General features: G+C 43.3%; 1 protein-coding gene across 1 annotated transcript in view; it reads right to left on the reverse strand.

Moving 5' to 3' along the window:
* The window catches only part of UBE2L3 (ubiquitin conjugating enzyme E2 L3), a 42,916-nt gene extending 23,731 nt beyond the window's left edge, over window positions 1-19,185 (reverse strand). Inside the window, exon 1 of the mRNA XM_080918764.1 lies at window positions 19,144-19,185. Within this exon, the coding sequence (XP_080774890.1) occupies window positions 19,144-19,170 (27 nt within the window). The 5' untranslated portion in view covers window positions 19,171-19,185. The remainder of the gene's footprint in view (window positions 1-19,143) is intronic.
* Between the last annotated feature and the right edge of the window lie 1,022 nt (window positions 19,186-20,207).

A 20,207-nucleotide genomic window follows, 5' to 3' on the forward strand; every position in this document is an offset into this window, starting at 1 on the left:
CAACAAGATAACCAAGAAAGAAACAACAAAGAAAATACTGAATGTTTCTAAAAGAATTTTAAAATAGTCTGTGCAAAAGCATACTTTGTAGCTTCAGAGCTCTATATTGACAATATAAACAGTATAAACATAAGGCAAATTTCATGAGAATTACAAAGATGGGGAAACCTGGACTTAGTTTTAGTAGGGAAAAAAAAAAAAAAAAAAAAAAAAAAAAAAACCCAACCTTGTTTAAGGACTTCAGCTGGGTTGTAGAAGCTTAGCAGTAGGGCAAGTGGCTGACTGGCCGCACAAGACCTTGCAGCATTCAATTCCAGCACTACAAAACTAGTAAGTAAATAAAAGGCATACAGTGTTTTCTGATACTAGCTTAGTTCACAGAATGCTTGTCTAGCATCTACAAAGCCCTGAGTTCAATTTCTGTACCTACAGGGTAAATCATAACTACCTCTTAACTACGACCCCAGGTCAACTAACATCTTTTCCTGGACCTCTAGGTACACAGACATACACATAGACCAAACACCCATACACATAAAATGAATTATTTTAAGTAAATTTAAAGTCATCCTGGGATACACAGGGAGTCCCAAAGCTAATATGGAGTACATTATACTCTGTTGAGGGAAAAGGAAAACCTATGAAACTATGTGCCTCGGTGCTGGGAGGGTATCTCTCTGTGCCAAGATATTAAGTAGATACCTGAACAAAGATAAAAGCCCCAAGCCTTCTGATGACAGGAGGAAGGTCATTCATCACCAGTGAGCTGATGGCTCAGGAAGTTCAAAGTACAGTCAGGTTAAGGTTTCCCGAGAAAAAAAAGGCAACTTCTTTTTACACAATTTTTAAAATAATTTTATTCGTTTATTTACTTACTTAAAGTAAGTACAGTAGCTGTCTTCAGACACACCAGAAGATCTCATTACAGATGGTTGTGAGCCACCATGTGGTCGCTGGGATTTGAACTCCGGACCTTTGGAAGAGCAGTCAGTGCTCTTAACCACTGAGCCATCTCTCCAGCCCCTTTTGTACAATTTTAACCAACAAAGAACTGATTATAAGATGAAGGCAGATATCTGTGAATTGATGAAGGACAGCCTGATCTACACAGTGAGCTCCAGGACAGCCAGGACTACACAGAGAAAACTGTGCCTCAAAACCAAGAACAAACAAGTGGAAGTGAGAGAACTGTCGTCTTCAGGGAAGGCTGAGTACCCTTTAGAAGACATTTCTCAATAGGGCATCAACAGGACCATTCTGCGTCCCACACATAAAAGAGATGCCAGACGTTGTGGCTGTGTCCCCTGCAGACCTAGTTGGGAACCACTGGCACTAGAATGAGCACGATGCACACATTCCTGCATTGCCCAAGATGGCTCTGAGGGCAAGAACTGCCTCCACCTTCACTAAGGAAAGCTGAAGATACGCAATGCTCATTCAGAGGTTCTAGCTAAAGACTGAGACGGCAGTGCCCCTCAAACTAAGGCTGGTCCTGATAATGAACTGGGAAAGAATTTCAAGAAATCCAAGTAAATGCAGAGAGTAAAATCCAAAGGCTTTATTAATAATAATGAAGGAAAAGAGTCAACTTAGAAAAAAGTGAGACAGTTCAGAGGTTAACGGTACCATTGAAATCAGGCAGCCTAAAATTACTCCCCATGATGCACAGGTTGAAAAGGGAAAAGGGCCTCCTGCTAACTGTACTCCACCCTCCACGTCCATCCACTATGGCATGAGCACATACATGCAAATTATACACACACACACAAATTATAAGTGTAACTTAAAAACAAAAGAAAACACAGAGCAGGAGCCCAGCCGCTTGAGAATAAAGTCTAAAAGACCTAACCAGAGTGACATGAGCTTACAAAATATACTTCCCCAAATGGTTTATTTCGGTTCTGCCCAATGTCAAAAGCAACCTGGGGCCAACTGCTCCAAGATGATGGTACAACGCTGACAACCAAGAGATGAGGCAAGAGAAAGGAGAAACCGCGAACCCTTCGTCCCTAGACTACACGGGGAGAGAGCAGATGAGATCTCTCTTTGGTTCCGCGAACCCTTCGTCCCTAGACTACACGGGGAGAGAGCAGATGAGATCTCTCTTTGGTTCCGCGAACCCTTCGTCCCTAGACTACACGGGGAGAGAGCAGATGAGATCTCTCTTTGGTTCCAGCTGCTCACAGCTTTGGAAGAAATCTGGAAAAAACTTTTTTTTTCCAGTTTCTCTGGGGTTTTCGTTTATTTTGGTCTGGGTAGTACTAAAGATAAACCCACAGCACGCGTACACACGCACACACAAACACTCTCTCTCTCTCTCTCTCTCACACACACTCACACACACTCACACACACACACACACACACACACACACACACACACACACACCAGGGCCTCAGATGGGCTAGGCAAACAAACACTCTACCACTAAGTTATAGTCTGTGATGGTTTGAATGAGAATGGCCCCCATAGGCCTGTGTTTTAATTCTTAATCCCTGTTGGTGGTTCTGTTTGGGAAAGGTTAGGAGATGTGGTCTTCTTAGAGTATGTGTGGTCCTGTTGTAGGAGATACTGGGTGACCTCTTGTTGGAGGTGTCACTGGGGTCAAAAGCCCACACTAGTCCCAGTCTCTGTCTCTCTCTGCCTGCAAGTTGTGGATCGCATGTGACCTCTGAGCTTTTTCACCACCATGCCTGCCTGCCTGCCTGCCGCCATACTCCCTCCCCATCGCGATGACAACAGACCAGCCCTTGCTTCCTTTTTAAGTTGCCTTGGTCATGTGTTTCACCATAGCACTAGAACACTGACTAAAACAGCCCCTTCATTCTACTTCCTAAAGGGAAATGCCCAATTTTCAATTTCAGCCTCTCTCCTGTAAAATACACACAAGCCGACAGAAAAGCTAAGTACAGAGTGTGGCAGAATCAGAGAGCTGAATCTGGGTCCTCAGAGGAACCAATTTTCCCCAAGTCCTTAGAGGGTTAGGGAAAATAGGAAACTACCTATTTACCTATACTTGTGTGGCCAGCCATGATGTATTTTGTTTTCAGACAGAACCATCCAATTCAGATATATACATCTATATTTTGGCACAGTGACACGCCCCCCCCCCAAGTTTTGTTGTTTTTGCTTAATGGGGGAGGGAAACTTGCATCCTATCTATCATGAAGAATTGACTGCTATGCTACCAAGAAGCACAGATCTACAATGCTAGCACTCATGTAGAAGCAGAAAGATCACAATCAAGGTTGGACCATACAGGAGTCAGGCAGAGACAGAGACAGAAAAAAGCAGATAGACACACTTCAAAATCTCCCCAGTATTATCCATATCTAAGAACCTCTAAAGAACCTGAGATTTTTAAGTAATTTGTAACCAAGAGCCTCTTTAAATCATATAAAATCGAGCCAGGCATGGTGGTACATGCCTTATTCTAGCAAGAGAGAAGCAGAGAGAGACATTATCTCTCTGAATCTGATCTACATCCTGAATTGGTCTACATGCAGAGAAAGGGTAGGGGGAGAGGGAAGGGCACTGGTGAACTGGTATCCAGGATGAGGACACATCTGAGGACAGCTTTCAGGGCAACTGTGATGTGCACTGTGCTCACACCATCCAAGTCTTCAATCAAGGAAGTACTTGAGGCTCTGTCTGCCATTCCTACTGCTAAAAACAGGTTTTTCCAGACAGAGTTTCTTTGTGTGGTCCTGGAACATTCTCCGTAGACCAGGTTAGCCTCACACTCAAAGAGATTGCCTACCTCTGACTCCCCAGTACCGGGAATAAAGGTGTAAAGGCTGAAGGCATGCCCTTTAAAAAGGCAAAATCATCTGCAATGACTAATCTTTGTTGTCAATTTGACTACATCTATATCTTACTAAACTCCAAACAGCCCAGCACACCTGTGAGGAATTTTTCTTGGTTGTATCATTTAAGGTGGGAGACCTACCTTAAAACAAGGTCACCTGAGGTCAGAAAACCCACTCTAACTCTGGGCCACACCTTCTGGTGGCACACCACACAAAAGGACATGGAAGAAGGGAGCTTTTGCTTTCTGTCTGCTTGTCCTCACTCTCACTAGCAAGTTCATATGTCCGGACCCAGTCCTTGGCTGTGGTTTAAATCTACATCTCTGGGATTCCAACATAATTTACCAACTTGCAGCTCTCTAGACGTCCCTGAAGCACCAGCACCAGATTGGAACTATTGAGACTTCAGTCTCTTGGACTGAACAACTAAGGGACTTGGCCTTTCCCTCAGGTGACAGCTGTTATTGGACTACACTGACCACAGCCTGTAAGCCACTCTAATAAGTCCTTTACTAATATATAGATATATAGTAATTCATTCTATCAGTCTTGTTCCTTGGAGAGCTATGAATAACACATGAATTTCTACTAAGCTTTGCACAAGGAAGCAACCAGAAAAGTCACGTCTACTACAAGTCTGAGATCAGAGAAAGTCACCAATTTTTCTGAATGGGGGGTGGAGGTCAGAGGTGGCATATGCCTTTAGTCCCAGCACTCAGGAGGCAGAGTTCAAGACTAGTCTGGTCTACAGAGTGAGTTCTAGGACAGCTAAGCTACATGGAAAAACCCAGTCTCAAAAAACAAAAACACAAAGGAGCAGGAGGAGGAGGAGGAGAAAGTAGTAGTAGTGGGGGGGAGGGGTCAAAACAAGGTTTCTCTGTGTAGACCTGGCTGTCCTAGAACTCACTCTGCCTGGGGTTAAAGGCACGTGACACCATGTCTAGCCTGATTTTTTTTTTTTTTTTTTTTTTTTTTTTGGCCAGCAGGATGATACAACAGCACATGCTACACAAGCCTGACAACCTGAGTCCAGTCCTGGAACCTACACAATCAAAGGACAAAACAACCACTGAAAGGTGTCCTCTGCCTCTACACACATACTGGGGCTCTGAAGCCCCTGCACCCATGCTGTCTTCTCTCTGGAGTCACTGTGCCCTGCCCACTCTCCCTCTGTTTCATACACACAACAGTAATAAATATGGTATTTTTTATAAAAAAGAGGGATTAGAAAGACAACTGAGCAGTTAACATTTGCTGCCTTTAATCCCAACACTCAGGAGGCAGGAGCAGATAGATCTCTAAGTCTGAGGCCAGCTTGATCCTACAAAGCAAGTTCCATGACAGCCAGGGCTACATAGAGAAACTCCGAATTAAAAAGAAAAACAAAAAACAAAACAAAACAAAACAAAAAAAAAAAAAAAAAAAAAAAAAAAAACATATGCTGCTCCAGAGGAACTGGGTTTGGTTCCCAACACCCACATCGAGCAGTTCATGATCACCCATATAAGTTGCAGTTCCAGGGGAGCTGACACCCTCAAACTCCCTCACATATGCAGTACACACAAGCTCAGGCAAGCATATACACAGAAATAATACGTTTTTTAAAATGATGGGACCAGGCACTTTCTCCACAAGACTGACAGCCTGATTCAATCTTTAGGGTGTAAATGATGGAAGGAGAGAAGCAGCTCCTGGCAAGTTCTCTGACCTCTACATTAGAAGCAGAGGTCTACATGGTGAATTCCAAACCATGTCTCAGAAAACCAAAATACTAGACCAGCAAGACGGTTCAGCAACAAAGGAATTTGCTTTACAAGCCTCTGGCACTGCGTTTGAATTCTGGAACCCAAGTAAAGAGGAAAGGAAAGAAGTGACTCTACAAAGTTGTCCTCGGACCTCCATAACATTCCATGACACACACATCCAAACGTACATCATGCACATATGCAATAAGAATGTAAAAATTGTATTATGGCACTGGGCCATGCATGTCCACTTTAGCCCCAGCACTTGGGAGGCAGAGGCTAGCAGATCTATGAGTTCAAGGCCACCCTTGAAAATGAATTCCAGGGCAGCCAGGAATACAGAGAAACCCTGGAGGGAGGAGCTGAAGGGGGATAGTATGGCTTCCATTTCTTTTTCAATGTTATTTACTCTGAAGATTGTCTTGTACATGTGTGTGTGGGGGGGGTAATCTTATATAGCACAGGCCTAAAAATGACCCTGAACTTCTGGTCCTCCTGCCTCCTGACCTTTGACTATGTTCACCACACACCCAGTTTTATGTGGCGATGAGGATCAAACCAAGTGTTATATGCATACTAGAAAAGTACTCTACCAACCAAGTCTAGCCCTATAATAAAAACTTCTCTAACTATAGCAGCAGATACAATCACATTTACTTACTTGCTGTGTATGCATGTGAAGACCTGATGGTCTTAGGGAGTTGATTTTCTCTCTCCCCTATGCATGCTTTTGGAGTCAAATTCAGGTTGGGTACCTGCTTCTACTGACTGTGCCATCACAGTGGCCCATAAGCTGAAAGATTTCCTTACTCTACATGTGTTTTGCCTGTATCTAGGTTCATGCTTGGTGCTCAAAAAGCCAGAAAAGAACACTGAATCCCCTGGAACAGTCTGAAAGCTAATAGACAAGTGTGAACACCAGGTGGGTGCTTGGAAATTAATTCAGGTTCCCTTAGGTTCACTGCAAGAGCAGCCAGTGCTCTCAACTGCCGATCCTTCTCAAGCCCCGCACACACATTTTCAGCACTAGCTCATTCTGTAGCAGCACTCTGAAGATTGTCATAGGCAACAAAACAAGAATATCCAATCCCTACCCATGTTCTTCAGCATTAAGGTTGGTTTTTTGAGACAGGGTTTCTCTGTGTAGCCTGTAGGCTGTCCTGTGTCTAGGCTAACCTTGAACTCACAAATACCCGCCTGCCTCTGCCTCCCAGGTGCTGGAATTAAAGGTATGGGACATCACTGCCCACCAAGTACTAAATTTTTCTATGGGTGTTCCCATGCAGGTGAGCACGATGGTCCTGAAAGCCAGAGGCACTGCACTTCCCTGGAGCTGGAACTCACCTTGTGCAGTTGCTGAAAATCAAAGTCAGAGACTGAAAGAAAACCACTGGGCATCTCTCCAGCCCAATACTAATTTTTTAAGATTTCAGTCAGAGATGACAGTAGGAGTGATAGCAAATTCCTTTAATCCCAGCACTAGGGGAGGCAGAGGCAGGTGTATCTCTGAGTTTGAGACCAGATTGGTTTACATGAGACTTCTAGGAAAGCCAGGGCCACACAGAAAAACCCTGTTTCAGAAAGGAAGGATGGAAGGAAGAAGGAAGGCAGGGGAAAAAAAAAAAAACAATATATATATGAATCTCTTTAAATTGTTTTTATTTTTGAGATTATAATTTAACTACATTTTCCTCTTCCCTTTCCTCCCTCCAAATCATCCCATAAGCCCCTCCCTGTTCTCCTTCAAAGGATTTATCTTTTATGCATATCTACGTGAGTCTGCATAAATATGTGTACTGCGTGTGCAGAAGAAACAATAGAGAAAAGACATCAGAGCTTCAGATGATTGTGAGCTACCACATGGTGCTGAGAATCAAATGTGAGTCCTCTGAAAGAGTAGCCAATGCTCTTAACTGCTGAGCCATCTCTCAAGCCTGGAACCCAGGATTTCAGCAAGAGTAGTAAGCACTCTTAACTGTTCCCCAATCTATTTTACATAACATACTTACAAGTGATATTTTCATTTGGTTGCTAAACTGTCAGTGTTTACAGGAAGAAGCAATGCCTACAAATCAGATAGGCCTAGGCTTAAACACACCCTACCCACAGGTTTTACCCTTCACCTGAAAGCCATTCCGTAGAGTTTTATTACTTACAGGAAGCTTTTATCTACTTGTGCTAATTTCATTCTTTACCTTAGTTGTACCCTGTTTCTTAAAATCTAAAATACAACAATATAGGTTTTTATTTTTTTTTACTGTCTATAATGTGACATGGGGAATTTGAGGGTGTTTATAGTTATTAACACAAACCTTTCTGAAATGAACTGAAACATAAGGCATAATTCCTGTTAAAATCTCATTAAAACCACATTTATCTATCAAAGGCATCAGTTCAAAGAATCATCCAAGATTCCAACATCAATCACAGAAACACATGTCAAGGAAAAGGCAGGCAGGATGAGATGGCCAGTCATGACGACACCCTCACTGATCAGACCTTTATACCCCTGAGTGAGAGCAAGGCAGGCACAAATGTGCCATTTGATGGAGAGAAAGCAGAGTCTCAGAGAAGCCAAAATCACAGAACTCTCATAAAGCAGGCCCAGAGCTGGACCACAGTCAGGATAGTCCTTTTATAGTTATCACAGTTACATAAAGCAGTGGGCTTCGCTGACTAGCACTTTCATTAGAAATGGACAGGGCTGGAGAGATGGCTCAGTGGTTAAGAGCACTGATGCTCTTCCAGAGATCCTGAGTTCAAATCCCAGCAACCACATGGTGGCTCACAACCATCTGTGATGGGATCTGATGCCCTTTCTGGTGTGTCTGAAGACAGTGTACTCACATATTTAAAATAAATGTTAAAAAAAAAAAAGAAATAAAAAAGAAAACTAAATAGGTAGAACAAGTAGGTGCTTCTATTCTAGAAAGGCTTACTAGCTTGCTTTAAGTAAAATCTACACAGGCCAATTTTTTCAAAAATGAGCTTGTCATCACTAGGGAAGTAGAGGCAGGAATGAGTTCAAGGTCAGCCTGGCAACACAGTGACACTCAAACAATGGCCTACTGGATAAGAGTACACAATGCTCTTGATCGGACCTGAGTTCAGTTTCCAGCAATCATTTCCAATGGCTCACAGCTGCATGTAACTCCAGTTCCAGAGGACATCACAGCCTTTTCTAAATTCCACAAGCACCTGCACTTGTGGAAGTTTTTCACACCCACACACACGTGTATATACATATTTAAAAATAATATCTAAGGCTAAATAAACAAATAGGTAGATAAACAAACATATAAATAGGTTGGTAAAATGGCTCAATAGGTAAAGGAGCTTGCCATCAAACTTGACAATCTAAACCTGACAACCTGAATTCAATCTCTAGAACTTCCGCAATGAAAAGAGGAGAAAAACAACTCTTATAAGTTGTGCTCTAACTTCCACACGTATATTCTGGCAGAAACGTATGTCTCCTTATATGCAAATATAATAAATAATATTTAATAGCGAATAATAAAATAAAGCAAATAAATAAATGTGTTTTTTAAGTGTGTGTGTGTACCTATGTATGTACACACATACGGGGGTGCCAAAAGGTGGTGACACATGGCTTTAATCCCAAAACTGGGAATGCAGAGATAGATGAATCTCAATTAGTTGGAGGCCATCATGGTCTACAGAGTGAGTTCCAGGTCAACCAGTTACACAGAGAAAGCCTGTGTCAAGACACAGAAAGAAAGGAAGGAAGGAAAAAAGACAGGCAGGCAGGCAATGTCCCAGCCTTCCACTGCTAGTCAGGGTTTTGTTTTAAGCGCCTCTTATCTGGCTAAAACAAAACATATCAGATGGAATTGGATATGTAAGAAAAGTTTACACACCACCTACACAACTGGTAGGACAGTAACAGTACAGAAAAGTCCCTCCCTGATTTTGTGTGACTCTATCAAAATGAGTGATTTTGCCAGGAGTGGTGCCACATGCCTGACAAACCTCTGTGAGGTTCAGGACAACCAAGGTACATAAAAACAAAAACAAAAACAAAGGCGGGTATGAAAGATGGCTCAACAGTTAAAAGCACATACTGCTCATCAGAGGACCCAAGTTCCTATTCCCAGCACCTATAATAAGGCAGCTACAACTCCCTCAAACTCCAGCTCCAGAGACTCTGCTGCCCTCTTCTGACCTTAGAGTGCACTGTATTCACATGCACATGGCAACACATAAGCATACAATTTAAAATTAAAGCAAATACTTTTAAAAATAAAGCAAAACTGAGGTATGGTGGCGTGCCTTTTGATCAGAGGTAGGCAGCTGGGTTTGAGACTGGTCTGTTCAAATAGTGACTCCCAGGATAGACAGAATAAGTTAATAAATAAATATTAATAAAATAAAATGAAAATTTCTAAGTTTACTGTTAAGAACTTTCCAAGCTTGTAAAATGAAAACTGCTTGACAGTGAGATTCCAATTTTAATATGATTACATATGCTGAAATTTTAAATATAATCCTTCAGAATGCTTTAATGTAAATCTCATCTCAATTAATTCTCAGCAAATGAGAAGATGGCAGAAGGCATCTTCCATGGATTAAGTTGTATGTTTATACATAATTATTATTACAACTAGCATAACACAACTATTGTCACAATTCTATGAAGCCATTTCATTATCTTCTTTGTGAGTGTGAGGATAACCACAGGGTCTCAAGGAACAAATGAGTTAAAAGCGAAAATCAACATATCATTTAGGTTCCTGCTACCATCACATCATACTGCTAGACCTCAGGTCAATCTAAGAGAGTATAACTGAAGACAGCTCTACAACGTATGCTTACAGGAAAATGCTGCCTACACATCCCCTGGGCAAGCCCAGTCAGGGCCCTAGATCCACAGGTGGGCAGCTTCTGATAGGCCTAGCTCCTGGAATGTGTTTGTCTTTATCTGAACAAGGGTGTGCCTGGCATTGTTAACCTACATTACAGTACAGATTCCAGAGGACAGCAACCCAAGTAAACTGAAAGCTCAAGGGCCAAGACACCAGGAACTGCCTATGTCACACATGGTAAGAGCTGGAAGAGTAGGTATGTGGTAGAGTGCTGGGAGGGGGAGTGCAGGTTAACAAGAACTACTGTCGATAAAGCAAGCAGTTACCTTACAAAGAGCTCCTTCCCCCACTAGTGACAAGAGCCAGGCAGTGTCCACATGCAGAAATAAACAGATCCTACCAATAAGTGCTGGGTAAGCAGCTATCAAAACTACTGCTGGTAAAATAATGAAAAGTGACAACACAGACCCAGAACTGCCAAAATTACCACAAAAACTAGGATGTAGCTCAGATTCCTTTCTGGCACACATGGGGTTACCCCAAAAACTGTTTTTAAAAAAATGAATCCAGGTCTGGAGAGATGGCTCAGAGGTTAAGAGCACTGACTGCTCTTCCAGAGGTCCTGAGTTCAAATCCCAGCAACTACATGTGATACGATGCCCTCTTCTGGTGTATCTGAGGACAATGACAATGTACTCACATATATAAAAAATAAATAAATCTAAAAAAAAAAAAAAAAAACCAAACTACCACCCCTAAAACCCAAGACTAGCCAGCCATTAAAACAGGAGCAGAGTCTAAGAGCAGGACAACTGGACAGTGAATTTGACTCTAAAGTTCATTTCAGCTCCATCTTTGAATTAAGGCATCTGCTCTCCAAGGCCCTTCAGGGCACTAGAACCTTAGAAGAAACTTGGGGGTGGGGGGAAAGGGGCAGTTGCCTTAATGGTTAAGAGAACTGGCTGCTCTTGCAGAGGACCAGGGAGCAGTTTTTGGCACTCATATGGCAGCTCACAACTATCAGTAACTCCAGCTCCAGATTTGACACCCTCTTCTGACCTCCTCTGATACCAAACATGCACATGTATACATGCAGACAAAATACTTAAACATACAGATTTAAAAAATAAAAGTTTATGGGCTGGAGAGATGGCTCAGTGGTTAAGAGCACTGACTGCTCTTCCAGAGGTCCTGAGTTCAAATCGCAGCAACCACTTGGTGGCTCGCAATCATCTGTAATGAGATCTGATGCCCTATTCTGCTGTGTCTGAAGACAGCTACAGTGTACTTATATATAATAAATAAATCTTTTTTAAAAAGTTAAAATTAAAAAAAAAAGACTTAATGTGTTATGACATTTTATGTGCTACATGATGTTTGCTTGAATGTACCTCTGTGCACCACATTCTGGATCACAAACCACCGACCAAAGTGGGTGCTTGGTGGTGCTGTTCCTCTGCAAGAGCAACAAATGCTCTTAATCACTGAGACTACTCCCCAGCCCCTTTTTTTGTTTTTTTCAAAAACAGACTGGGAGAGAATCCTGTGGAGGAGGAGGGTCTCCTATGCAGTCTGAGCTGGTCTGGAACTCTCCAAACAGCATGCTTCAGGTTCAGTGGGATGCCCTGGTCTCAAGGGGAAAGAATACAGTGACAAACAAAGCAAAACATTGTTCCCCCACCCCAATCTGTCTCTCTCGATACACACACACCTAGGTGTACACCACCAACACACAAGCATTCACTCACTGCAAACATTCACAAAAGGAAAAAAGGCAGACTCATACACAGGATAAGAGAGAAACTGAAACACACTTTAGTTCAGAGATCTCTTCCCATTTTGAGAAACAAACAGCTGAGTGTGGCAGCACACACCTTATCATACCAGCACTTGAGAGGCAGAGGCAGGCAATTTCTGTGATTGATGCCAGCCTGATTTACTCAATGAGACCATCTGCACCACAGTGCCCAGTGTAGTTTCACTTTCTACAATCTTAGTATATGACAAATACTCTGCTAATAATTTGTCTTAATTCATTGAACCTACACACAGATGGAGTAAGCTAAGGCAGAAGCTAACTTACTCAAGACCACTTGGCTAAAATTCGACAAGCTTAAGACTCAAAATTGAGAACTTAGGCTCTCAATCACCAAGGGGTTTTTAGTCTAACCCTCACCAGGATGATAGAGGAGAATCTCAGTTTCTCTCTCATCCCCCACTCATCACCTCCCAGAACTAGGGTTGCAACTGAAACCTAAAGGCTATGGTAGCTCTGCTACTTGTCATTAAGTTCATCTGCATCCCCTGTAAGTCTTCCAGAGGCTTAGACTCACCCCACAAGAATGGAGAGCACACCCATGCTATCCAGCCAACCCATAAGTAAAACCAGGCCAGTTTCTCAGTGCTGCCGGAAAGAACCTACTGGGCCCGCCTAACTAAAGCCCAAGGAGGGGACAATACAATATCAGAAGAGGCTGTCTGCTTAGGAATCTATAAAAGTTTCTGGGGCTCCTTTAAAAAAAAATTATTTATTTTACGTTTTGTAAGCACTGTTGTTCTCTTCAGCCACACCAGAAGAGGGCATCAGATCCCATTACAGATGGTTTGAGCCACCATGTGGTTGCTGGGATTTGAACTCAGGACTCTGGAAGAGCAGTCAGTGCTCTTAACCACTGAGCCATCTCTCTAATCTCTGGGGCTCCCTTTGGGCAGCTCTCAGAACCACTGCCAACAACCACTCTGGAAGGATTCAGCTTCACTGGTTTATATTCTAAACAAGCCAAATGCTAGTTAGAAGAAAAATATATAGTGCCACAAGGATTTTTCTTTAACTACTGAAATTTTATTCAATTATTAAAGGACTTGGCTATAAACCACCTACTCCTCAGTGTTGGGGGACTGGGGTGTCTTTTCCTGCAGGGCATGCTACTACTGAGCTGGCAAGAAATTGGGTATCCAATGGACAGATGGAATTTCTGAGAGCTAGATGCATACCATTTTCATAACTCATTCATCAGGGCCCAAATTAGGTACCCCTTAAGCAGATTCTCAAAGGACAAGAAGTCACTCTGAGAAAATAAAAACATCATACTGAAGTAAGCGCATGGCACATTGGGAAAATGCCTGTCTAGCTTAAGGTCCTGGGAAGGATTCTTTGTACGACAACAAAGGGAAGTAGAGGTCAGTGATACAGCTCAGTGGTAGCATTACAAGACCATGCATGATGTTGCAGGGGTAGGAGAAATAGCTGTGGGGGACACCAATCAAAACTTCCAGAGTTGGCACTAAAGAGGTGGCTCAGGCTCTTGCTCCCTTACCACTTTGTCCCTTCTTCCCCCCAATTCCCTTCATTCCACATGCTCATGGCTGGCCTCTCCTCTACTGGGGGGCGGGCTCAGTAATTAACAACACCAGCACTGGCTGCTCTTCCAGGGGAAGAGCTTGATTTCCAGAACCCTTGGTGGCTTATTTCCTGTGACTCTAGTTTAGTTCTACGGGGATCAGACACTACACATATGGTGCACAGACACACTCAGGTGAAACGCCCATGTACATAATGAAATAGGCAAATCTTTAAAAAAGAAAAATCCACTGTGCCAGGGAAAGATGGCTCAAGAGGATAAAAGGTCATGCTGCTCAAGCCTAACCAGAATCCTTGGTGAAAAGAGAAACAACCAACTTCCATAGACTGGAGTTGAAAAAAATGCCCAGTATGGTGGTACATACCTTTAATCCCAGCACTCAAGAGGAAGAGGGAGATGGATAAATGAATTCAAGGCCAGCCTAGTCTACAGAATGAGTTCCAGAACAGCCAGGACTACAGAGAAAAACCCTGTCCCAGAAATTTTAATAAATAAAATAACCAAAAGGGAGGGTGGGAGTGGGCATACAGTTTAGTGGTAGAATACTTACCTACCATGCACCCTGAGTATTCAAGCACACAGACAGACACACAAGTATCACTAAGAATGGATGGATTAGTCTCAATTTACTGGAATACAAAATCTTAGGATAGAAATTGCAAACACAGGAGCTGGAGAGAAGGTTCATCAGTTAAGGGCACTGACTGCTCTTCCAGGGGACCTGGGTTCAATTGTCAGCAACCACATGGCAGCTCACAACTATGTGTAACATCCTCATGCAAACATACATGCAGGCAAAAATATTAATGCATAGAAAAAGAAATACATTATTTGTTAATGCAAATGCAGTAAGATAGTAAGGGTTATAACTCAATGTAACATGGTTTCATAAGCACTCATATTGAATCCCCAGCACCAAGAAAGGTACCTGACAAGATGGCTCACAAGAGATCTGTTCACCATTAAGACTGACCTAAGTTTGATCCCCAAATCTATAATGGGAGAACCAACTCCCAAAACTTGTTTTCTGATTTCTACATGTATACACCACTTATTCAAACATACCATGCATCACACACCACAAATAAAAAACAATATTTTTCTCAATTTAAAAATTCCAAAATTCATTCCCAAAATGATTCAAGCCATTTATACAGCTTATGTAAAAGAATTCCTACAAGTTGGGCAGTGGTAGTGGACATCTTTAATCCCAGTGCTTGGGAGGCAGAAGCAGGTGGGTCACTGAATTCAAAGCCAGCCTGATCCATGGACAGGCAGAGATACATAGAGTAATCCAGTCTTTGGGGGAGTGGGGGAAGGAAGGAAGGAAAGAAGCCCTCATCTCTTTTCTTTTTTTGAACTCCAGTCTCACAATACTAAGTTGGAAGTTAACCTGGAACTCTCCTCTCCCAGTGACCTTCCTGCCTCAAGCTCTTTAATAGCTACATAAAAACACCATCACATCTAGCTCTCCCTTACCCTTAAGACATTTACCAGACCTGCCATTGCTCTATAATAATTACCAAGATGGGAGAATATAATCTGTATTCAAGAGCAAGATAGTTTACTGCTTAGTACAATAAATTCCAAGGAATGAGTTGTTATAGAGTAACTCCTGTGTCCTGGTGCATGCTTACTGAGGAAGTACACCAATGTGGAGTATGGAGTGAACATCACTTCAAAAGTACTCTAAAAATGCTACAAATCTCAGTTCCTTGGCTCCACTATTATACCATAAATACTAACAAAATGTTACCTTTCCTGCCTGTAAGTCCACAAAATTCCATGAGAAAAGCCCCTGTGGGAAGCTACTCAGTGGGAGGCCCTAGGGGAGATGTGGTGAGGCTGCAAACAAATGATCAGCCCAATCATTTCTAGAGTTTTGTTTTTGGGCTTTGTAGCTATTTCCCTTTTCTTAACCATTAAAGCCATGGTTACAATCTAGGTGTTGCCTTCAAAGACAAATTAGCTGCTTTGCAAATTAAAATGTATTTAATGCTTTGCTAATATTGTAAATCTTTTATGTTGATTTTTTTTTTTTTAATTTAAAACTTTCTCAAAACTCCCCTCTGGAGAGATGGCTCAAGAATGAACACTTGTTCTTGCAGAGGACCCAAGTTCAATTTCCAGCACTCACGTGACTGTTCACAATAATTCCAGTTCCAGGTCTCTGTCTGTCTGTCTGTCTCTCTTTCTTTTTCAAAGACAGTGTCTCTACATAGTCCTGGATGAACTAGAACTTGCTTTGTAGACCAGGCTGGCTTTGAACAACAGAGATCCACCTGTCTCTGCCTCCAGAGTACTAGGATTAAAGATATGTACCATCACACCCAGCAACACCCTCTTCTGACATCTGAGGATAGCACTCCAACAGGCAATACACAAATATACATGCATCCAAAACACTCATACACATAACATAAATCTAAAAAAATAAAAATTTAAGCTTCCTCAAATTCATTTTCCTAAAATAACTTCTCAACCATATTTATATATACATATAGATATAAACATAAATATGTAAACTGTGCTTTTTATTGCTGTTGTACTGTATATCTGTTAACAATCCACCATTATAAAGAAATATCTAAAGGACTAAAGAAATGGTTCACTAAGAGTATTAGCTATTCTTCAAGGATTCAATTTCCTGTATCCACATGGTAGGTATAAATACTGGGTTTAATACCTGGTACCCACATGATGGCTCAACAACAACTATGGGCAACTCCAGTCCCCAGGACCCAACCTCCTTTGGCTTCCACTGGCACCAGGGAAGTACATGGTACAACGACAATCATCCAAGCAAAACATTAATAACACAAGCAAGGTGAGTACCTTTATTCCCAGAACTTGGGAGGCAGACAGATAGATATCTGTGAATTAGAGGATAGCCTGGTCTATATAGTAAGTTCCAGAACAGCTAGAACTACATAATAAAACCCTGTTTCAGGAAAAAAAAAAGAAAGAAAGAAAAAAACCTAATAATAACGACAATAATAATAAATAAAAAATACAAAATCAAACTTTCAATTTTTCACCACTGTTGATCAACCAGTAGCTTTCCTTTGTTACAAGATGTCACAGAGCTCAGGTTGGCCTCAAACACAGAAAAAAGAAAGAGAGAGAGAGGGAGGGAGGGAGGGGAGGGAAAAAGAAAGAAGCCAAACCCTGTCCTTCAGAAACACAAAGCCCAGCATAGGAGAGAAATCTGATTGTTACAAAGAGAAATGTGAAGAGCTGTGTTGGGAGTGGGGAAGAGCCACAGTCGGAGACACAGGTGTTGACCCCAAGAACCTGTGAAGGGAGACTGCAGAGTGAGTGGCATCATGAAGCTTGTTTTACTCCTTGATGATAGTCAGAAGCAAACCAAAGAACCTCTGTGTTCGCTTTCCTCTTCTACACAATGGGAATAGTAGTATCTAACTCAAAGGGCATGGCCATGGCCATGAACATTAAGCACACAATAAAAATTGAGAAAATGGTAGCTGGTGCAAGAGCATCCAGCAGCTCCTAAGCTGGAGGGAGGTGAGACTGGGAGACTGCTTTCTAAGAAAGGTCTTTCATTCCAAGTAAAAAGTTAGGATTGAGGTCTGGAGAGATGGCTCAGCGGTTAAGAGCACTGACTGCTCTTCCAGAGGTGCTGAGTTCACTTCCCAGCAACCACATGGTGGCTCACAACCATCTGTGATGGTCATCCAATGCTGTCTTCTGGTGTGTCTGAAGACAACGACACTGTACTCACATACATAAAATAAATCTTAAAAAGGAAAAAGAAGTTAGGACTGGGTTGTGAGATAGCTCACAGGTAAGCTTGCCTACCAGAATTTGAGCCACACTGGACCCATAGTGGAAAGATAACTACTCTGACCTCCACATGAATGCTGTGGCACAATGTGCCCGTGCCCGTGCCCACACACACACACACACACACACACACACACACACACACACACACACACACACACACGGGGGGGGGGTAGGAGGGAGAAACACTTAAAGATGTACTTAAAAGGCTAAGAAAAAAAAAAAAACAGAGGATTTTAGCCGGAAGGAAAGGACTAAATGCTTGCTTTACAAAAAAGAACTCTGGGGTCCAAGAAGGGTAGTCAAGGAAAAAGTATATAGATGGTGACCTGAGAGAAGGTGGATGAATTCATTTCATCAAAATTACAAGAAACAGCATGCATTCATGAATCTTCCTACACTGAAACCCATAAGGCTAGAGGGATGACAACTTTTGGGGTTTGAACACGGAAGTGATTAGCATTCCTTTCCTGTAGGTAAATGATGGAGTATCACTGGCAGAACAGATAAGGCGTTTGATCATTGTTTTCTGCCCGCTTCCACTCTAGTTTTAATTAAATGTTCTCTGTAGGTTTCAGTGAGCAAATGGCTTTCAGTGACTCTCATCAACCAAGTACAAATCTGTTCTCAAGAGCGAGCTCCTCTGGCCTTTTGTATTTCCGGTCCGGCGAGAGCTCCGCGGCAGTACCAGGTAGCACTCAAACACTGGCGGGTTATCTTTAGAGGATGTCCGAAATCTACTATTAAAAAACTCTGAGCACCTGTATTGTATGCCTCACCAAAGGAGCCAATTAGTAAGGTGACACTTCGATACATTCAAGATACAAAGTGGGCATACCAAGTTATTTTTGTAAACTTTGGCAGGTTTTGATTCCAACGACAGGAGCCAACCCCCCACCCTTCACTTCATCAGGGAAAGGAGATAAGGATGACTAAGAGGTGGATAGAAAAGAGAACCTAGCTACGCAGGGGGACGACCTCACGCCTTCCTAGAGTTGGAACTTGTCCGCTGTGTGACTCTGCAGTCACAAGGCGACAGTTTGCGAGGACCCAACACAATTTCAAAAGACCACCAACTAACTGACCTAACTTTGGCCGCCTGCCCTCCTTCCTTTCCTGTCTCGGGCCTCGCAGCCTCCCGGTCCCGGAGCTGTGGGCTGGCGGAATGGGGCTCAGAGAACGGCGACCGCGGCCCAGGACCGAGCGGCTCCGCGGCGCGGACTCCCAGCCGGGGCTCCGGCTTTCTTTCCCGAGGGCGCCCAGCTTGGGGCCTCCAGGCCCGGCCCACACATCAACGGCGTCCTCGACCCGGACCGCGGCCGCTGCATCGGAGAGCCAGGCTTCGCTCCGGGAGGAGGGGGCACGAGAACTGCCCAAGCTGATCCGAGGGGGCCAGCGGCGGCTACCGGCGCGGCCTTGCGCTCCCGCCCAGGCTGCGGCCTAGGCGACCCCGTTAGATCTCTCCGCACGCGGCACAGCGGGGCCACGCAACGAGGGATGAAGAACGGCGTCGCCCCAAGGAACCGCGTCCCGCCGCAGGGGTCCCGGCCCGGGGACGCCGCCCCCCGCCTGGCCAGCGCCAGAGAATGGCTTTTACCTTCATCAGCCTCCTGCTGGCCGCCATCTTGGATCTGGTGCTGCTGCTTTCCCAAAATGCATCGCGGTAGGCCAGGCGGCTAGAACCCCCACTTCCTGGAGAGGGGGAGGGGCTAACCGGGAAGAGCGCCGAATAGAGAAATGTGCCTACTGTGTGCAGGTCCCAGTGCTATAGAGCCCTGTGTAGACACGAGTGACCTGGACAATTAATGATCCTTACTTTACGGAGCCTCCAATCGGACGGCAAATACATACAAGTGCCTGGTAAGTATTAGGTGCACTATAGATAGTTTGTGTACAAAATAATTGAATGATCAAGATTATTTCAGACACTGCTAAACATTGTGAAGAAATCAAAACTGAGAGAGGAGGAAGTTATTCTGTTACTGAAGACGTGATACAGTCGGTAAAGTGCCTGCCTGGTCAAGAAGGACCTGAACCTACATATAAAGCAAGCATGGGCCCCAGCACTAAGGGAGGGAACTTACAGGTAGATCTCTCAAGTTCTTTGTCTTACCTGCCTAACTGAATTGGTGAACCTCAGATTCAAGGAGAAAACCTGTAAAGTACAAACAAGGAAAGAATTCTGTGGACCTCAGGTCTTCACATGCATGTGTATGCATGCCCACACTGACATTCACATACAACCTCCCACACTAGAACTACAAGAATCTACTTTTCAGGAAGCCTCACTGAAGAAATACTATAAATAAGAGAGCAGAGCAGCCAAAGATAAGTGGATTATGCCTTTAATTCCTGCAGAGGGAGGCAGAGTCAGGTAGGACTATAATAAATTCTAGCCAGCCTAGGTTACATAGTCTGATCCTAGTAATGGCTGAAAGATCCAGAGAGAAAAAAAGAAACTGCCAGAAGGCAACCCCTACACTCATTCAAATGCTTTTGCCAGTGGAGAGGTGTTGGAGGTTGTGGGGCTGAGTTGTATGTAGAATAAGGTTTCGTGTAGCCCAAGGTAGGTGGCCTCAGAGTTCACTATATAACTAAAGTTGACTTTAAACTCCTGAGCCTCCTGCATCCACCCTCAAGTGCTGGGAGTACCTGTACTCC

The sequence above is a fragment of the Micromys minutus genome (assembly GCF_963924665.1).
Source record: "Micromys minutus genome assembly, chromosome: 7".
In the NCBI taxonomy this organism is placed as follows: Eukaryota; Metazoa; Chordata; class Mammalia; order Rodentia; family Muridae; genus Micromys; species Micromys minutus.